A 21671-nucleotide genomic window follows, 5' to 3' on the forward strand; every position below is an offset into this window, starting at 1 on the left:
AGCAGGTGAGAAGGGAACAATTTCTCTCATTACTATTATTAATTAATAATAATAATAATAATTATTATTATTATTATTACTATACGAATAATATTTGACTTTCATTAGACCACACGTAATTTATTTAACATATGGCTTTCATTTTTAAAAACTATTTTACTTCTTTAAGGTTTGTGCAATATTCACAATTATGCCTCGTTCACACTACACGAGCCTTTTAAATCTACACGAGCTAGATTTGCTGGCTCGGGAGCAACTCGGCATTCGCTCGGAAATCTAGCATGTCAGATATCTGGATCTGAGTTGCCCAACTGGCAATGAGTGCTATGTTGAACAGCCAATGAGAACGCAAGATACAGGGTGAGGGGAAACGCAGGGGAGGAGTTGTAAAAAGGTGGGACAGGGGCATAATATATTTTGTATCAGAATACATCGACACACACACACGTTATTATTATTATTATTGTTATTATTACAGTATTTCTGACCTTATCGTTCTCTACAAAACACCCAGTCTGCATTGCAAAAAATATTAATTACCGCACAAACTTTGATTGCTCGCTACTTGTTGACGTGCATTTTTGGACGTGGTATCATTAAACCACTTGTCACTTCTCGTGTTTGTTTTCGTGACAAAACGTAGTTTGGGAGACCAGAGAAGCTCGCCTGCGATTCCAGTTGGTGATAGATCATGTAGTGTGAAACCCCCTATCGCTGATCAGTCGTGTAGTGTGAAAGCCACACCGACTTGAAAGACTCCCGATTGCAAGAGATCAAGTTGTGTAGTGTGAACTGTACAGCGACCTGCTAATTGAAAAGTCGTGTAGTGTGAACTTGGCATTACATTGCAAAGCCTGAATGAAATCCACAATTGTCCTTTAAAGTGCAACACTTTATAAAAAAAGACAAAAAAAAAGTGAAAAGACTGAAAAATGTAGGCTGATGCAAAAATAAAGTGGCCATGGTCTAACCTTTATGAACTTTTTCCCACAGTTACTTGCAGGTATCAGTTCTCAGGCATCTGAAATGTCTAACCACACAAATAAAATGAGAGACAAAGTAGTACACAACAGCAAACTTCATTACTGCAAGCAACTTTTACTTATTTAAAAATGAGGTTAGGAGACTTTTATTACTTTTAGATATATGCTTAGGGCTCAGTGTGTAAACTGTACTCTGTTCCGTCCCGTCCCGTCCCAAATCAAATTAAAAAAATTTTTTTCAGCTATGCCACCTGATACCCAATCCGCATGACAACTGTTTAAGCATTTTTGTTTATTTTACAGAACACAACAAGAAGAATTTCTTTCCTTTTTGTATATGTCATTATTGCCTTCTGCAGTCAGTAATGCTGAGTTCTCAAAATAAAAGTTGTCATACAGATGGCATAGAGTTTTCACTTGTTTTAATCAAACTGTCCTGTGGACAAATTTTAGGCTTCTTCTCAGGGCCAGGCAGGTTTGCTGCTGTGCCATAATTTTGGACCATCTGGACAGTACTCCCAATAGTGTCTCTAAGCATTTTTAAGGTCTTGAAAATCTTTTTATTCCCATTGTTATTTTGATGCAATGAGATGATCCCATCTCTCACTAAACTCACCATGTTTGAAACACACTTTGACCACATTTCTGGGTGGTGTTTATATAACACATCACAGCTAAAGCAAGTTCACAATGGTTTAATCATGTTTTAACTTTAGGTCATGTAGATTTTGATACTTGACAGTATTAACAAAATTTCCTGCTAAACGAAAACACATCATTTTTAAATTAATGTTCTTTGTTTATTTGCTGTATCATGCAACTGACAACAACTTAATATAAAGTGAAATCTTGTTCTGCCAAGAAATTTAGAGTGAAAAATCCTACATACAAATCTATATACTGTATACACACATGTATAGCATTTAGTGAACGCTGTTATCCAAACTGACTTACAACTGTGACCTAATACAATGCAAACAACTGATGGTTAAGACCTTGCTCAGGGGCTCAACAGTGACAGCCTGGTGGTGGAGGGGCTTGAACCAGTGACTTTCCAATTATTAGTCCAGTTCCTTTATCCCTGTTATGGGTAGCTTTAATTGCTAACACTAACTATTTAGCTTACCTTAACCTTGACATTGTAGTCTAATATAGTTTTATGTAGACTTTGTCTTAAAATATTTTTAATTAAGTGTAAACTTGTATTAAATGGTATTTAACAGTTGATATGTTTCCAATCTGTATTTTGACCACTAGGTGGCATTGTATTCCTACATAACAAACAAACTGGTTCTCCATAAATGTTCTATCTGGTACTTTTTTTGTAAACGCTACATTTCAGATTCGTACAGCATTGAACGTGATGTTGGTCTATTTTGGTCACTGCTCTTGTGAAGTTTTACATGTTCTCCCCATGTCTCCCACCTCCCAAAAACATGCAGTTCGTGAACTGGCTACACTAAATTGTTTCTAGGAGGAAGTACTGTAAGTATGTGTTGCCCTGTGATAAGCTAAATTGCTTCTGTTTTTTACACTATTCATGATTAATTTGGACCAACACAATGAATATATTGAATATTTAAATAATATACTGTCTAAATACTTTCTCTTATTTTTGGGAAATGTTAAAATGTTTTTAGTTGCTCCTGTATTTAGGGGTCATCACAGTGGACTTGGTCTGCATACCAGACCTGGCACAGTTTTTATGCCAGATACCCTTTGCGGTGCAACCCTTTTATTTTTATCTGGGCTTGGGACCAGCACTGAGAGCACACTGAATTCCTAATGCTCTTCCTAATAGCTAGGCTGTTCCTATCAAACATTAGCCAGTCAAGTTAATCTAGACACTTGACTGGCTGATAGCATTGCTGAGATTCAAACCCCAGATCCCTGAATCTTAGCAGTTACTTCTGTGCCATGCAAGTGCCCTTTAAACACTTTTTTATGCTCATAAATATATTAACATTTTACATTTTCAGCATTTAGCAGACGCTTTTATCCAAAGCGACTTACAACTGTGAGTGTATACAATCCAAGCAATTGAGGGTTAAAGGCTCATGGGCCCAACAGTGGTAACTGAGCAGATGAGCTACCACTACCCACACACATTTATGCCTTTTTGCTCATATTTATATAGTTTTAACTTCAAAACAGTTCAATACATCAGACTGTGTATTGTAAGTAATTTATATGGATATATGACCTAGAGGTATATAATAAGTATATAATAAAAAATTAAATTCTTGTTTTCTACTGGCTGTCAAATTTGGACAGCACCAGCATAGAACGGTGACAGTAAAATAAAGCTCAAATTAAAGCATAGATTTAAATGAGCACCACTTTATGTGTGTAAGCTTCCCAAAAAGCACATTTAAAGCACATTTAAAGCACATTTAAAGCAGGGCTTTTGTAACATTTTTGTAGCATAAAAAATCCCTCAGGATGAATAAAGTATCTATCTATCTATCTATCTATCTATCTATCTATCTATCTATCTATCTATCTATCTATCTATCTATCTATCTATCTATCTATCTATCTGTCTCTACAAGGGCAAATGGGTAATGACAGAACTTGGTTTAGGGAGCACAAAATGTGTCAGATATGGTTTGTTGCATTGTACTGTAAATGTATTTGCGTATAGTGTATAAGCATAAAAGGGAAACAAATACTGCCTTAAGCCAACAATGTCTGCTGCCAGTAGTTTAGTTAGTTTAGTAGTTAGCAACTAGTGGCAGTTATATTTTCTGATCATGTTCTAATGATAATGCTCCATATTGCAAAAATTTCTTATAGGTGGGCTGATGAACACCAGGATGTCAGGCATGTTCCATCCCCACACATAACCATCATTTAACTGTCAGTCATCAATCAACTCTTTATGGTTTGTACTGGATAAATCCATATTTTGCATTTTATTCCTCCCAGGCTTTGCACTTCTCCAAAAAAGTACAATGTTTGTTGAAACATTTTGCTTATGCTAACATCATTACATTGTGATGATGATCTGCCAACTATAGAAAATAACAGAATTTTCCATGACCATGGTATAATAGGTTTTTGTTACTATGTATACTCCCAGGATTTCAAATAGGTAATACATTTTACATATATTTGAAATAAACACTTCAAAAACGTATCCTTAATAATATTTTATTTCAGCATATATTTCATTTTAGATTTAGTTTTCATCTATAAGAGAATGCATATTTTTATTAACATGCAGACAAAGAAATTAATTGTTTATTATAAGTGCTTACTTAGACATGAAGAAGCTTCTTTAACTTATTTACTAGATATTTAAATAATCCATAATTATCTGAGACACTTACTAATAGTCAGGATACAATATTTTACATCATTAAATACAAGTAAAAAGAAAAGAATATATCTTAGTGTGTAGATATAACAATAAATACATAAATAGATAAAGGTTTGACATATAGTTTAATTGTTTTCTATCAACATTTATATAATCTACAAACCCCTCATAAATAGTGAACTTTTAGTACAGTGTAAATATTACTGCTTGACAGGGGGGTGTATTCCAACCACTGTGTGTACAGTCTAATACCTGTATGTAATTCTAACCTGTTTATTATTATGTTAATATAATTAATATATATTGATGTTGACACATTTCTGTCGATGTTCAAATAAACTAACAAATAGGAATTGCTAAAAATAGCATTATCCTCTTATTAAATTAAATTTCAAACACTTTTCTCTTTAGAACACAACAGTGCTGACTGGCTGATGAATCTTTAAAGTATGAAGTTATTTACTAAACTAGAACATCAACATTATACGTTAACCTTCTTAGCCACCATTGCTAATCATGCCAGAGGTGCTGCGTGAGTCCAGGCCAAGTTTCTGAAGATCAAGTCCCATGCTAGCCAGAGCCTGGAGCAAGGTCATCTCCTGCTGGGTGGACTGGTCGATCAATGCCGGACATGTCGGGTTGCACTGAGGCCACTGGCATGTGTCAATCAGGTGGAAGGGGCAACCCTTCAGTGCTGTTTTGCTGTTTTTGTTGGCCTCCTGAAGGCCCCTGTCCCAGCACTGAAGGGCGCGAGACAAGGATGTGCCCTTCACTTGAAAGTCCATCCAGTTACTAAAACACACATGATTGAACGATATTATAAAAAAATAAAATAAATTGTTGTTATACTTTTTATAATGTTTGCTGGCTGTCCTAGAAAATGTAGCAAATAGTCTTTAAAAACTTAATTAGACTTCACTTATTTCTTTCTTTAGGAAGTAACTTTTAAGGGGATTTCTCACATACTTATTTCTTATCATCTAAGCATTATGGTTCACACACTGACACTTGCACTCTGTAAACTACTGTTTTCAGGTCTATACAAAATTTTAATGGAGTTTAAGTCTGGGCTTTGTCTTAGGGCTAATGTAAGGACATTAGAGACTTGCACTAAAGCAACTCTTTTGTTTTGGCTGTTGAAAAATGAATGGTCAACCAAGTCTGAATTTGCATGCACACATGAGAAGTTTTCTTTTCAAAGATGATTTCAGGAATTCCTTGATTTGGCTTCATTCATCCATCTATCCCTTCATCCATCCATCCATCTATCCCTTCATCCATCCATTCATTAGGTCTTTCCCTGTACCTTGAAATTCCTTTAGAAAGAACACTGTTTTTTTGATTACCTCCTTGACCAAAGATCTTCTTGCCTGAATGCCCAATTTGGCCAGACAGTCAACTTCAGAAAGGTTCAAGGTTGTACCAAGCTTCTTGCATTTCAAAATTATATAGGTCACTGTGGTCTGGGAAATACTCAAAGCTTTATATATAATATGTCTGTTACTTAGACTTTGTGGCTTGGTTTTTGCCTTGTCAATGTAATGTAAATTACATCAATTATATATCAATTAAATATATCAATTGTCATTGTTTAGTATTATAATTCATTCAGTTTTAATACTGTCTTCTTCTTCATTAAAACCATAATAGTTATGAAAAACTGACATCTTTGACATCTTATGTTTTTGGCCTTCATATTCTTGTAATCAAATAAAACTTATTTATTAATAACTATTTTTTTTTTATTAACAATATTTTTGTAACATGAAAGCTACATTCACTTTTTTATACCTGCCATCAGGAATGATCTTACAATTAACTAACAGACTAAACAAACTAAACATGTAAACAGATAGTGTTTGTAAAATTAAAACAAAAAATCATGAGGTCGTTTTTTTATGATCGACATTAACCCACAAGGTCCGTGCAACCACTGTGCCCTGCAGGGGGGAACTGGCTAGGTATGTGAAAGTGTGAGGTGGCATTTGGTGACATTCAGAATGCAGGATGATAAATGCATGGACAAAAACAGCAGCATGAGCTCATTGTGCATGGCTAGGGTGTCCTTACCTTTTGGTGATCATTGTGTGGGACAGACAGGAAGGGGCAAACACAGCGCTGAATAAAATACATTACAGACAGATATTAGTGGAGTCAGGGCTTTATACAAACACTTAAAAAATTCATACAATTAAAATGATGATCTACAGAGCAGCTCTGTAATTGTACATAACTTACGTAATATCCTTAAGTGAATTTTTGAGCTCTTTTCCCAGGTTCTGCATGTAGGTCCACTGCTGCTCAGAAAGTGACTGGCCACCCATGTAAATGTTCTCCACACGTAACTGTTCCTCATCAAAGAGCCATTGCACCACAAACAGAGGAGCTGTAGGAAAACATTTTTGCCAACAAAGCTAGCATCAGAACCGACTCACCACTATAAAAAAACGTCACTGTACCAACTTTACTTTGATTTTATGCTGTGGATAAAAAATAGCACCAAAAGCTTTTTAAAAAGTGTGTGTGTTTTTAGAGGCAGATATATTTGTTTAAACATTATAAGCAGCCATGTTAAATTAATAGGTGTAAACAAGGTGTTTCTGAGCTGCTGAGTCCTTTAGGAAAGTCTGAAATAATACCTCTTAAATCTAAGTTTTTTAGCATGTACGTTGTAAAGCATCATCATGGTACTGAAAAACTATTAGTAACTAACAGAGGTGTCACTAACCAACCCGCAGCTTTTAGTGGTTTTCAAAGAGTTTAAAATAAATTGTGCTTGTGATTAAGGGACTTAAACAGTTAAGGTCAAGCCCCATTTCTGCCAAGCTGTTAATGTTGTGCCCTGAGCAAGGAAATTAACCTTAGTTTCCTAGACTGCATCTTCTAATTTGCTTTAATTGGTGTGTGGCCAATGAATAAATATCATTTTTTCATGATGTCAATATAATGTATTTTGCATACATTTTATGACCAAAAGAATTGGCCACCTGACCATGAGCTTGTTAGACATTCCATTTCAAAAACAAATGGTATTAAAATAGAGTGACCTCTGTGTGATCTTTAACTATAACAGACACTGTTCTGAGAAGGCTTCTCACAAAACTTTAAAGTATGTCTGTCTGAGTTTGTGCTCATTTAGTATAAAGAGGTGTTGTACAGCTGGGCACTGATGTTGGTCGAGAAAGCCTCAGTTAATGTTAAACCTGTTCTGTGTATTTTAGTTAAACCAAGCTTTTCTTCATATGTTTATAAACCTTGCTGTGCACAGGCACAGTTATGCTATAACTGTAAAGAGCCTTTTTTAAACTGTTGCTTAAAGCATATAATTTTCTTTATATAATTGGTTTCTTACACCTGTTTGCGATTGTTGTGGCTAAAACACATATAGTGTATATAATCTCAAGGTGAGCTTTTTATAATAATGGTATAACTGATACACTGGTTATAAATTACATTAATTGTGTGATTTTGAAAGAACTTACAGTTTAAAAATGAGTACAGCTTGTGTCCAAAAAAGCATTGCCATTCTTCTCCTCTCTTGTAGTGTTGCTTACACTTCTCAGGAATAACTCCATTCCACAATCTGGTATATATTACAGTTATTTATGTTTTAAGTCAAACCAGTTCATGCAATTATGATTACAATTGACACTTTACCTTATTCCTTTTTTAATAGCATCTACAGGAGTGCAAGACACTGAGTCCGGGCAGTCTGGGGATTTTTGCAGCTTGCTCTCCAGGAACCAACCAGAGTCAACTAGGCCTCGAACCTGTACATCTGCACTCAGCTGCTCTAGCTGACTGGCAACCTTATTGATGTTAAGCAGCACACCTATTCCACCAGCACTATGGGTAATATCAAACAATTCAGTTATAAACTTTTTATTTTAAATGCTTCCAAAATAATATTTTCTGAAATAGTATGTATTTGCACATGTATATTGAATTGTGCATAAGAATCTTGAGATTTCAACATCCCATCCTAAAGGTACTTACACAGATATCCTTGTGTATTGTATCACATAAGGCAGTATATGGCACTGTAGTGGAAAACAGGTTGGGCTGGAAATAGAGTGTGATGGTCAAGCTGTTCATGCAGGATCTAATCCTTACATGGAGATCATGTTTCAGACCTTTAATCCAATGCCTCTGCTTCTATTGTTTCCAGCAACTTGTTATTGAGATCTAAATGTATCTTGACAGCTATAACGATTTGCTAAGTATATTTTGGCCTAGCAAACTTAGAGTGATAGGGCCTAATTTAAATTGCACCATAGTTCACATACTGCATTGAAATATCTGAGCTATAAATTATTAAAATAATAACAAACTTTGATTTCCTAAGTGACTACCTTGTTCCTGCCAGCATCACAACCCTGGCCTGTTTGAGTCCTTTTGACGCAAGGTCTTTGATCAGCTCCCTAATGATCACAGATCCCATGAAGGAGTACTCTGACATGACACAGACACAGGGGTGTGTTAAAATCAAAACAAAGCTGTATACATCAGTATTTAGAACTGACTTATGTCAGTTATGACTCAGCATTGCTTGGACAGTTGTGTGTATGTGGGGGGTAATTTGTATTATATTATAGTTCTGTATTTTAGGGCATATACAGAACTTATATCTAATGCACACACAAGGTGTAATTTGACTTTGTGTTGCTCTTAAAACATAAAAAGTACGATATGAAGAGAAACGTGTAGACACCACAAATATCTAATATTACTTTGTTGTAATTGCTTTTGGCAGTAATAGCTTTAAGAAATATACTGTAAAAACATCTAGCTTTTGCAGCATTATGGTTAAATTCTGACCTGTTTCTGTTGGCCAATGGTCTTTTCGGCATTTAGCAGACACTTTTATCCAAAGCGACTTACAGTACTGTGAGAGTATACTGTCTAAGCAATTGAGGGTTAAGGGCCTTGCTCAAGGGCCCAACAGTGGCGACCTGGCAGGGGTGGGGTTTGAACCAGCGACTTTTCAAATACTAGTCCAGTACCTAAACCGGTAGGCTACAACTGCCCTACAAAATTTAAAAATCTCAAGACTGACTAGGCCAAGCAAGCACTTGATACAATTTATTCAGGCTTTTGTGAAACCACTCAATTGTAGTTTCTTTGCCAGCAAGATTAAATACTGCCATCCAAATGTGACAAGCTAAATTATTAACAGTCATCTGACCGTTCTGATTTGTTTGGATGTATGTGCAGATTTTAGACTTTACTGTAGCTATAGAGCCTTTCTTCTTTGCATGCATAAATTTGGCTTGATGACTTGATATTAATAACATGTGAACAATGTAATTATAAACATTAAGCATTATTACTAAAAATCCGGTTTCAGTCTGAATTTAATATCACTGCATGTTTAGGTTTAAAGACAAGCACATGTTTTAAAGGTTTAATTGAAACTCATTGCATGAGAGCTTTAAACAGATAAAAAATGACAATATTTGTGAAGTGAGCTGCATGCAAACAATTTCCAATGTCTGAATGCACCACCTAGAAAATTAAACAAGTCTGGATATGAATATATTTAATACAATGTTAAGTGACATTTTTATACAAAAGTCAGAAGTATATAAAGATTTTAACAAAATGTAGTTATACAAAATCCTATTAAATAACTGAAGTAAACTTTTAAAATAAACATTCTGTGTTGAAAGTTTACCTATTTCTTTTCCTTGTCTGGCCTTCGCTGCTGGCTTGTTACCACTCCACACATCACTGGAGCAGTAGGGGACAAACCTGATTTCCAATTCCACACAAAACAGAGGCTAATAATTAAAATACAAGTGCTCAGTCACTCTGTATTTTATATTTTAACATGTCTAACTCGGTAACTTACACAATGTTGGCATTATACCACTGTGGATTTTCATCAGCTTGTGAAGAGAGAATTCCTGTTCCTAGAAAACACCACAGCACAGCAAAAAATGAAGTCTTAAATTTAGGCCTGAGTGTGATCACAAAAGAAAGTGCAGTTTTGGCAGATAGTAACCTACCTTTTCGGGTCTGTGGCCAAGCAGATGAGCTCATCAAACGGGGGATATTTTTATACCTGGAATCACAGGTCTCCTTGTTGTAACAGCACCAACCACCTAAAAATAATTCACTAATATTAGTCGGACATCCGGTTTCACTAGGGTAGCCCTGTTAGGCTGTTGTTCAGGCTTTCAAAGTATGGACCACCTGCACTGAGTATGCAGTAAAATTATCAACACAGGGCCTGACTGGTGCCTGAAAGTGTCAGAGACTAAGAATACAGATAACTGAAGAATAAGCGTCTATACATTTTTGGTTGCTCAGAATATGCAGTATATTTGTATTCAATTATTACAAAACTATTTAATAGAATCGATATTTGCTTACATGCTCGATTTTTAAGATTATGTCTTTCTGCTTTGTAGAAACAATGATCCCTGTTTATGGAGTAAAGGCAATTTAAAAGTGATCATTTTTGCACAAAATTCTGTTCTTTATTTAATTTTTTATTTAATTTTATTTTTATTTATGGCTTTATTTTGGTCAGGATTGTAGTGGGTCCGGTTTTACACTGGACACTGGGCGAGAGGCAGAAACACCCTGGATAGAGTGCCAATCCATCATAGGGATTCTGCCAATATATACATAGACAATTATGTCTGTGCATGGCCGGCCAGGTTCGAATTTCTCTTCATGCTGCACCGTACATTTTCAATAAAAGACTGATCTGACCTGCAGACAGGCCAGTAAAGCACGCACATTCTTTGTCTGTGAAGCCACACTGTTGTCACCTGTACAGATTATGGCCTGGCATCGCCTTGCCTAAATAATCATGGACGTTGTGGCTAGAAATGTTGCCTTGATGGCATGTGTCTTTCTGAAATCCCAATTTATGGCTTTTGCATCAATGGTACCATTATGCACATGCAAGTCACCCATGCCATGGGCACTGATGTTCCCGAAAAGAAGCTGAACTGTGGACTCATCTGACCACAGCACACGTTTCCGCTGACTTTTGGAATCTGAGAAGAGCTCAAGCCCAGAGAATTATATTTTAGTTGATCAGCACTTTTATTAACAGTTTACAGTTTACAGTTAAATAAGGATTCAAGATAATTAACAAATCACAGATGCTTCTTTTTACTGAGGTTTAGAAAACGGCTCAACTTTTTTGAAAATTATAAAATGTCAATTGGAATGACCTGACAATGTATGCAGATAAATTATAAAAAAATAACTTTTTTATATATGAAACATTTTTGGCATAACTATGTTTAAAGGCTGTATTATCATAAGGTTACAAAATAAAACACCTTTAAAAAATTATATTTGTAAATTCTATTTGTAAAGTCAGAAAGCACACCTGACAAAACCATAATCTCCTCTTGTATTATTTTTGAAAAATCAGAGTCCAGATGCATGTAAGCATTTCTTTGCTCATTGCTTCTCTTGACAGGCGCTGAGATCATAAATCTTACTTGTGAATAAAGGAACATGACGTGACATGCTCAGAAAAAGCAAAAATGTATGCGTCCTAAATGGTCACCAGTCAAAATAACACTGAGCTGAACATTTAAGCCTGTTGACACCTCTTGACAAAATTAACTTTGTTTTAAATACTCACCCTCCAAAAATATCAGCCACCTCTTGCTTCCTTTGAACTCCTTTAGGTAAAACCTGTGGACGGCAAATAAATATAGAATGTAATAGAATAGAAAGAGGTTGTGAAAGGTTGACATACAGAGAACATAGTGTTATCAGGATATTTTAATAACTTATTGTCAAACATAATTAAAAGCATTGTGTACATAATACATCCAGGCTATATAAAGGTGCCAGATTACAAAATAATATCAGATTAGAGGCTACAACTACAAACCTAGCACCTAAATTTCTGTTTATTTAAGTCAGGTTCAAAGTTTTTAAAATGCTTCATACTTCTGTCTTATACAAATTCTAATTATCTTTAATTGGACAGCAAGGACACAGACTTTTAATAAACTTTTAATGACAAACAAGTACCAAGTCATGGACTTATTCCTAAATATTTTCAACTTTTTCAACAAGTACAAAGCAACATTCTGATGAAACAGTGTGTAGCAAAGATAACAAATCAGGTATGCACACCATTTAAGCTGTTAACTTGGAATTGGAATAACAAATAACAATTATTTTATTTTTCCCTTATTTATAGGATGGTAAAAAAAGAATTGTATCTTGTAAATTAGACTAAGAGGCCAGATCTGGTCTGTATGCTGCTAATTGAATAGCCCTGCACTATGCACAAGACAGCTATCATAATCTATACATTTAAATTAAATAAAACTAAAATCTTTTTGTACTTTATTCTTTGTTTATTAAAAATAAAGTTTAGTATTAAGCAGAATGTGGGGAGGCTCACCCAGCTGCAGTGCCATCGTTGCATGTAGCCAGTGTGCTCTTGAGCAGGTGTAGCTTCATTTCCTCGGCTGACTTGCTGGCGGATGCTCCCTGCTGGTTCCCACCACGTGTATCTTTGCTAGATCCTGGTCCATGTTGTGAGTCGTCATCTGGAGCAATCTCAACAACTGCGCTGCCAGCTTTCTTTGCTGGTCTGCCACTTGGCTTGGCATTTCGATTGTTTTGGCATGAAATGCCCCCCAGCATAACCAGGAATATTACATAACCTAGTATCTTCATATCAAACCCAGCAGGACTTCCTAAAAGCAAAACCAAAAATGAAATTAAATTATAGTTCAACATAAGTGGATGGACTTATGTTTATTTAAAAATATTAAAGGGCTTAGTTAAAATGTTTAACCTGAGTTTACTTGCATAGACAATCAACACTAATCAGCTAAACTAAAACTTAATTAAATCAACGTTTTATATGCTTATTTGTGGTACCTAATAATACTTTTTAACCTAATACAGAAGTAATAACTGCAAAAAATAAGCTACCTGGTTATCAATGCAAATATTTGGACCTACCAATGGAACCTACCCCTTGTAATTAACTGGTCCTGGTCACCCTAATCTTCTGTACGGTGGACCACCACGGTCACTGTAAGCAAAACACTTACTGAGTTTATGGTGCAGCGTTGATCTTGGATTATGGATGTGCTAGGTTTTATAGTGCTAGCATATGGATTACATTACCTAGCATCCCCCTTTGAGCCAGTGCCAGGTCCAAGCTGTAACTGATGACACACCAATGCTGGATGTCTAATACAGAAAAAGTGAGGAGAAACAATAACAGGCACGCTACCAACCATATTTCATAGACAAGCCCTACCCACTTAAACGGGTCCCAAAACAACTCCTCCCTCCATAAAATCTTTGGCAAAGCTTTGATTTAAACACCTACATGGCCAAAATACCTACATGGCACTTTAGATACATGGCATGCAACAGGTCAGTGGAGTAAAAATCTCCTGCTCACTTAGACCAGGATATAACAGTGGCTGTCCAGCAAGTTAATGTTAGGCCAGTTCCAAAGATCAACTAAGAACATTAGGTCTGGATTTGCACAAACAATAATGAAAAAGCAATAAATTTTACAAGGTTCTACCAGGTCCAAATTTATGTGGACACAAGGAGTAACTTTTTACTTTTCACTAACTTTTTACTTTTTTGCATGATCAATGCTTGAAAGTAGCTTTTAAATATTCAAGCAGTTTTGGATGTTCAAAATAGATTTTTTTTTTTTTTTACCAGCCAGAACCTTTTTAAAAAATAAACAAACATGCTTTATTAAAGGCAACACAAGCAACTGAGTAACTACTATCATATAAATCAATTATATAATTTTGCAAGTGATGTTGATTATCAATGTCATCATTTTGTAAAGAATTACATGAGGTACAGTAATGAAGTAATAAAAATAATTGCTTTAGATTTTGTAAATATTTGTATTTTTACTTAAACAAATATGTAATCTAACAGCAATCTATTGTAACTTTTAATTAGCCAATTTTAACTTAATTTAGTTTCCCATACACCATTGCACTTTCTTATTTAGTAATAGATATTTAATAATTGTTGTGTGTTATTATTATTTTGTTTTTATTATAAAATATATTCTCTTATTTACTTTAACTTTTTGCTTTTCTAATGTTTTTAACTATCCCACAACCTTACAAGTAGATAACATATAAAAGATCTACTTTATGATTACAAAACATTTTACAGCTTTTGTTTGTTAAAAAATTAATTTATAAAAAATTATTATTAATGTAATAATTGACCCTCCTGCTCTTTATTATTAAATACCACATTGTTTTACATTATTATAAAAAATAAATCATATTACATTATCAGAGAAAATATTTTAAGTATATTAATACAACTCCTCACTATAGTTTTTTGACTATTATATACCCCTAAAAACTTTTATCAGAACACAATATTCTACCATGCTTTTTATTTCATTTCACATCAAACTGTTTTTCACAGTTAAATGCTTTTATGCTATCATACATGATTAGAAAATTTACTCTCATGTTGTATTTACTCTCAAAATTCACTCTCATGTTGTATTTACTCTCAAAATTCACTCTCATAAAATATTGTACTGCTTTTTAATTAAGAAAACTACTGCTAACTGCTCTAACCATTGACATTTAGGGGTTTTAAAAATCCCAAAAGCATGGTTACACCTGCTACACTTTTACAAGTTAAACAAACACTACTAGATACTAGTTGAAACACTGCTAGTATCATTGCAGTGCTGAGAAATAACATGGTCACTAGAGGTTGCATAAGCCAGTGTTGAGTATTAGACTTTTTAGTTTTACATTATCGCGTGATTGTGTGATGATATCTGGGCGCTTTAAATCTCTGCCAGAAATATTACACATAAAACATTTTATTTTAGGAAAGATGTCTAAACAAGCTATTCAGTTACATCACATTTTGGATCTGATCTAGTAGGCTTTAAAGGTTTTTCATTCTTTTGCTACTTAAATGCATGCAAGCCTCATTCTGTCTTCTTAGAAATCATTGCAACAATCTGTTTAGCAGACATCAAAATATATAACTGAGAGAAAAGAAATGGTGTAAATCAAAAAAGAATGTTTAGATGAAAAGCATGATGGCATTGCACCTCTTTTATGTCTTTGATATCAATTTCAACAGATTTTTGGCAGTAGCTGGCAAGAGTCAACACCCCTTGGGATCAATAGTAATAGTTATAACACACACACTCATACCTGTAGAATGACACATGCAAGATCAAATGCCCACAATTACTTATTGGGTCAAAAGGGAAACAATGCCAAAGCTTTTATCTCCTGACAGCTAGTGCCTTACTGTCCTACACAATATTGCCACAGGTATGGTAGATTTAAGAATACATTGATTTTAGGCAGTCACTGTCTTTCATCTAGGAGTTACACCTTTCCATTTAAATGAATGCACTGCTCCATTAAACTGTTTTTGTATTTCAGCATTTTAATTCAACAATACATAATCGTAATACTGTTTCAGTAGATACAAATAATGAATTATAAATAAAATAATAATAAATAAAATAAATTAAATTATGAATAATAAATAAAAAATGTCTTACAATACAACATGTGCTTTTTAGAATTGTATTTACAAATATTAATTTCAGTAAGTGTAAGTAGATGAGTTCATGAGATCTGACACTTAAAAACTTGTGTTAGCAGGGCTGTATATTCACTGTGCTATCACACTCTCGATTCTAACTCTGATTAAGCTTTAGACACATTTTAAGGATAAGTAAAGCAACCAGGATACATCTGACCACATTTAAAATTTATGTATTAAATACACAAATGTATTTATTATACACATTTATTAAAAAAGAACATTTCCACAACAAGATAAAGTGTACAAAAAATCAAGGGATCTGAATATTTTCTGAATCCACTATATAGGTCAGGGATATATTAAATGTTGGGCTAATGGTAGCTGTGACAATAGCTAAGAGAAGAGATAATTTAAGTGCATTGAAAGGGCAATGGGTAAAATATTTCCAAGACCTTGAACATTCTTAGAGACACCTCTGGGAGAATTGTTCAAAGACAGTTCAAAATTACATTCAGAAGCCTAAGCAATCGCATCAGGACAATAAAGAAAAAAGACTACAGTGGCAACCATAAGAAAATATAACAACCACTTAACAACCGAGGGCATGCCACTCTTGAAGCACAGGTAGAATTGACTTTAAAACGCCAGAAGGAATTTGTACAGGCCTGTGGAGTGCTGGTACAATTAATTCAATCAGCAGTTTGTCTGGTGCAAGTAAGGCAAGTCTTTTGACCTAAAAAATATTTTTCCCACAGTCAAGCATAAAGGTGGGTTAAGGATGACGTGAGGATTGATACCAGGGCATGTGGAGGAGGAATGTTATGTCTTCTGTGGTTAAATTAAACCAAAATGATGATTAGATGTTCCAGCCAGACAATGATCCCAAGTCAACTTCCAAAACAGACAAAGCTTGGTAGTAGTTGCAACACAAAAGCCATCAAACCTCAATGAGCTGAAAGCATTTGTATATGAAGTACGGGCAAAGATTTCACAAAAGAGGAATCAAATGTCTCATCTAGCCCTGCAGAGCATGTCACCTGCAGAGCATGCCACATGACCATCCCCACCTGAAGCTCATCCCAGACCAGATTTCCTTCCCTTTATATACCCAGCACTCCACAGATCCTTTGCATAGCATTACCCGGCTTCCATGCTAATCCAAATGGTTTGGTCTGCTGGGTTAAATTAAACCAAAGTGATAATTAGATGTTCCAGCAAGACAATGATCCCAAGTCAACTTCCAAGTCAGTTAAAGCTTGGTTAAGTCCTAAAATATTATTTCTTTCTTTCTAGCGCCAGTCATTTCCAATTGTTTCTAGTTCCATTTACTACCTCGAGTTTGATTAATCTTGTTATTCCAATGTATGTATAATTTGTTTTTTTCCCCTATTCTTTTGTTTAGCATTTAGCTAAGCATTTATCATATGGTTGAGTTTAGCCTTTAGCATAGCAGGTTTAGCATCATTAGCTTAGCTAAGTTTGTTTTGTTGGTTATTTAGTGTTTGGTTAGTTTTGGTGTTGTATATTTAGCAATAGCATTCACAGTGTTTTCTATTCTTGTGGTCATATTGTTTTTGTATTTTGTGTGTGTACTTTATTTTTAAATTTCATGTTGGAAATAAATACCTTGCACTAGCATTCGTTTAATCTTCTTGCTTGTTAGCACTAAAATTACTTATTTGAGAGTATCAAGGTAAAAGGATGTTTCACCAAGTACTAAGGTTGTATCAGTAAATATCCTTTCCCTGAGAATTCTTAAAGTTGAAGAACCTGGTGGTAATGTTTTATATATAAATGTAGCAACATGACGAAGTTTTAATGTTAAAGTACATACAGTTCACAACTTTTTAGTATTTGTGAATTGGTAACAGTTAAGAAAATCATGATTGGGTAAAAGAAGGCTCCACCATAGGCTCAGTCGCAACAACTCGCAACAGTGAATTGTGGCTCACCACTGTGTTCCAAACTTCATAAGAGAATTGTCAATCAGTTAAAAACATTTCTCAATGCAAGACTGCAAATACTGCAAGATTACATCGCGTGAGAAAATGACATGCTACTGTGATAAATATAGCCACGTGGGCTATATTTAGGAATACTTCAGAAAACGTGTGACATAACACAGTTTGCCACTGCAACCTTAAACTCTACAACACAAAGAGAAAGCCAGACATAATACAATGCAAAAGCACCACCATGTTCTCTGGGCCCAAGCTTTCTTCAGATGGACTGAAAGACAGTGAAAACAGACACGTTTTGTGGCCAAATAAGTCCACATTTCAACTTGTTTTTTTTCTCTGTGACGGAGACAAAAGGGGAACCATCATTATTATCAGCAAAAACTCACTCAATGCCCACAGCATAAGTGACTTGCATATGTGTGATGATACCAGTTATGTGCAGGTGTTTATTTAGATTTTAGAGAGACGTGCTGGCGACATCTTTTCCCAGGAAGTTCATGGTTATTTTAACAAGACAATGCCAGGCCTCATTCTGTACATTCTAAAACAGCGTGGCTTCATAGACACAGAGCGCATGTACTTGACTGGCCTGTCTACAGCCCAGATCTGTCTTCTACTGAAAATGCGGGATACATCATGAAGTGGAAAATCAGACCGTGGCGACCACTTACTATTGAGCAGCTGAAGTCTTGTATCAAGCAAGAATTGTCAAAAATTTCATTTGCAAAAAAGCAGCAGTTAGTGTACTCAGTTGCCAAACTATTAAATAGTCATTAATAAGAAATATTATGGAACACGGGGCTAAACACACCTCTGTTCCTACTTTTTCAGTGTGTTGCAGGCATAAAATTCTGAATGTGATTATACTGTATTTACAAAATGCAATTAAATTAATCTTCTTTTTATTGCATTTTACAAAATGTCCCAACCTTTCTGAAAATAACGTTTGTATTTCTCTTCAGTTGTTTCTCGTGTTGTCTTTACGTTATAAGTTTTTTATGCTATGCTTTAGACTGTTAATTTAACCAATTGTACCAAAGGATATTCATGCATTACACAACCTTGTCATGTGTTGGGTGTGTTAACTGTGGTAGTTTAAGTTCCAGGTATTAAGTGTAAATGTTGATCACAACCTTTTTGTATTATGGAGTGCTGCAAATGCAATATATTACGATTCCCAGCAGCATGGCATGCTTTGATGGGTGTCAGCTGAGAAATGCACTAGAGTGATGATGACACATTGTCCAGAAGTACATGCTCGTCAAGTATGACCTTGATGCATTCCAAACTTAACAGAATGATTCTTTCTTTTGTCAAATGAATACACGTAATATATTTTCGTTGTGTCTGTAGTTGCATCTGATTTAAGTTACAGAGAGGTGACGATGTAAGGCAAACCAATAACAATATATCAATAACAAAATATTAATATGCAAGTGCAGTGCAGTCAATGTCAATGCTTTGACTTCAATGCAGCATTATATATATATATATATATATATATATATATATATATATATATATATATATATATATATATATATATATAATATGTTTTGAAATACTTTTATCATGTCCTAAATAGTTTGTGATCGGATTTGGTACTGAAAGTGAACTCATAAAGGTTTAGTAATGTTTAAATCTTGTAAATACAAAGGGGTGAAAATGATGGTGCAGTGGGTAGGACTGTCACCTCACAGCATAAAGGCCCTGGGATTAGGGTCCTTTCTGTGTGGGTTTTCTGCAGGTGCTTCAGTTTCTTCCCACAAGTTCAGACATGCAGTCAGGCCAATTGGAGCTGCTAGAAGCTGAAGTGTGAATGTGTATGACTGTCCTGTATACGGTCAACAGGCAATGATGGTTTGGCGATCTGTCTGGGAAGTTTCCGACCACCGCAACCCTGACCATGGTAAACTACACAATAAATGAATTAATTAATTAAAATAAAGAAAGTCTCAGAAAGTGCAGCAGTGTAATGCCCTAGCTTACCATCACAGAGGCCAGGGTCTGAGGTAGGAAAGACTAGATGGGGAATAACCTTGTTCCTTCAACTTGACTGTCCGGTCAAGGAACTGGCTAAAACAGCTAAGAAATGCCTGAGGGTTTCCACAGTGGGGAAGTCCAGTACACCCATTCCCCCAAAACATGACTGGTGTTGGGTCTGTTCCTGACCAAAATCTACAAACCCCATTCTTAGAAAGGTTAGAGTTTTTTGTAAAATGCAATTAAAACAAGAAATTGCAATTAGCTGTTTTTTTTTAATATTTTTGACCCTTTATTAAATTGACAACAAAAAATACAACAAAAAAGATTTCCAATGTTTTTACTGACAAACTTAATTGTAAATAAAAAAATAAAATTTGATGCCTGCAAATCACACACAAAAATAGGCATATTTAGCACAGTTACATGATCTTTCATATTAATAACTATTAGGAGACCTGCGGTAGCTGGTGAATGCACCCCGAGTTCCCAGCGAAACAGGTCTTACAGAGCCAAACAAACTAAGGCCTTAAATAGGAGGAGGACTAATTAGGGCTGATCACCTGCAGCTGCGGGGCTGGCTATTTAAGCCAGCCCTGTGCAGCGGCAGGTGTCGCACCTTTTGTTTGTTCCTGGTTCACAGGTGGCAGCTCGTCCACGCTTTCGTAGGCTAGAGGGTATCCCCTGGTGGCATGCGCCATTCGGGTGTGTAGACTGCAAGGTCGAGGTATTCTTCGTCATTGTGCCTATTAGGATTAGCGTGGTGCGACGCCGTGCAGCCCTCGCGCTGCTTATTGTTTATCGCTAGCATTAGCGGTGCTGCTACACAGCAAGCGTGTGCGCTTGTTGCGGTATCCGTGCAACCTCTTGTATCCAATTAGTAATTGGATTTAATAACCGCTGGGTGGCGACGCCGCTAAGCATACGGCACTTACGCCGTCATCCCCGGTTCGAATCCGCTCTTTTTCTATCAATGTCCTAACTCATTATTCACTTTTTTTCAGATCGGCGAATTCCCTCGGCTGCAAGCTTTCGCGAGGTGGACGTCGGTTGCGTACATCGCTAGCCTTCCGCTGTGCTGGGGCTAGCGTTTTCCGGGAGTTAACGCCTCCCGCGTTCCTGCGCTCTAGCGCCTTAAGCGCTTTTCCGCTCTCCGTCATCCGTGCTGTAATAGCGCGGAGTTAGCGCGCCCGGTTAGAACCTGGAAGACCGGGGTTCGCGCCCAACTTTATTATTTTCCTTTTGTATTTTGTTTGCCTGCTGGTTAAGCGGCGCCATCGGACTTCCCGATTGGTTTTTGTTTTTCTCTACCTTTTTCTCTTCTGTTGTTTGTTTCTATATAAAAATAAAATATTAATTTGCTATTAGTTCTGCATTTGAGTCCTCCTTTCTTCCACGTAACAATAACACTGTCTAATAATTTTTAAAATGAGGATACTAGTTGTTGCTGTTTTGCAAGTAGAGTTTTTGCCAATTATTGCTCCTCTTTATGATGCACCATACATTTTTAAAGGAGACAGACCTGTATTGCAGACAGACCAGTCAAGAAAAAGCACTCAAGCTATTGTAGCATGCCTTGATGGAAGCATATGTCTCTCTAAAATCTCGATATACACCTCTGTGTCAGGGGTACCTTCACATATATAGTCTTTAGCATTGAGAATTTGACGTGGACTCATCCGACCACAACACACTTTGCGCTGTATTTCGGTCCATCTGAGATGAGCTTGGGTCCATCATGTGTGGCTGAGGCTGTCATCACAGTAGTATGTCGGTTTCTCATGCAATGGTCTGTCAGGGCTTGAAGGTCACTTACATTCAACAGGTTTCTGGCCTTGCTCTACACAGACTAGGATTTCTTTAGATTTCCCTAATTTTTTCACAATATTATTATAACAG

At 35.8% G+C, this 21671-nt stretch overlaps 1 protein-coding gene across 1 annotated transcript; it reads right to left on the reverse strand.

The window, feature by feature from the left end:
• Positions 1–4802: 4802 nt before the first annotated feature.
• notum2 (notum pectinacetylesterase 2) lies at positions 4803–12987 on the reverse strand. Its single transcript, XM_062996876.1, has 11 exons — positions 12695–12987; positions 11918–11970; positions 10314–10409; positions 10157–10217; positions 9980–10056; positions 8658–8757; positions 7963–8151; positions 7788–7888; positions 6544–6691; positions 6376–6423; positions 4803–5097 (listed from the first exon to the last, which is right to left on the reverse strand). Exons 1-11 carry the CDS (start codon positions 12970–12972, stop codon positions 4803–4805), a joined length of 1446 nt encoding a protein of 481 aa, XP_062852946.1. The 5' UTR covers positions 12973–12987.
• Between the last annotated feature and the right edge of the window lie 8684 nt (positions 12988–21671).

This window comes from Trichomycterus rosablanca, chromosome 6 (assembly GCF_030014385.1).
Source record: "Trichomycterus rosablanca isolate fTriRos1 chromosome 6, fTriRos1.hap1, whole genome shotgun sequence".
NCBI classification, from domain to species: domain Eukaryota; kingdom Metazoa; phylum Chordata; class Actinopteri; order Siluriformes; family Trichomycteridae; genus Trichomycterus; species Trichomycterus rosablanca.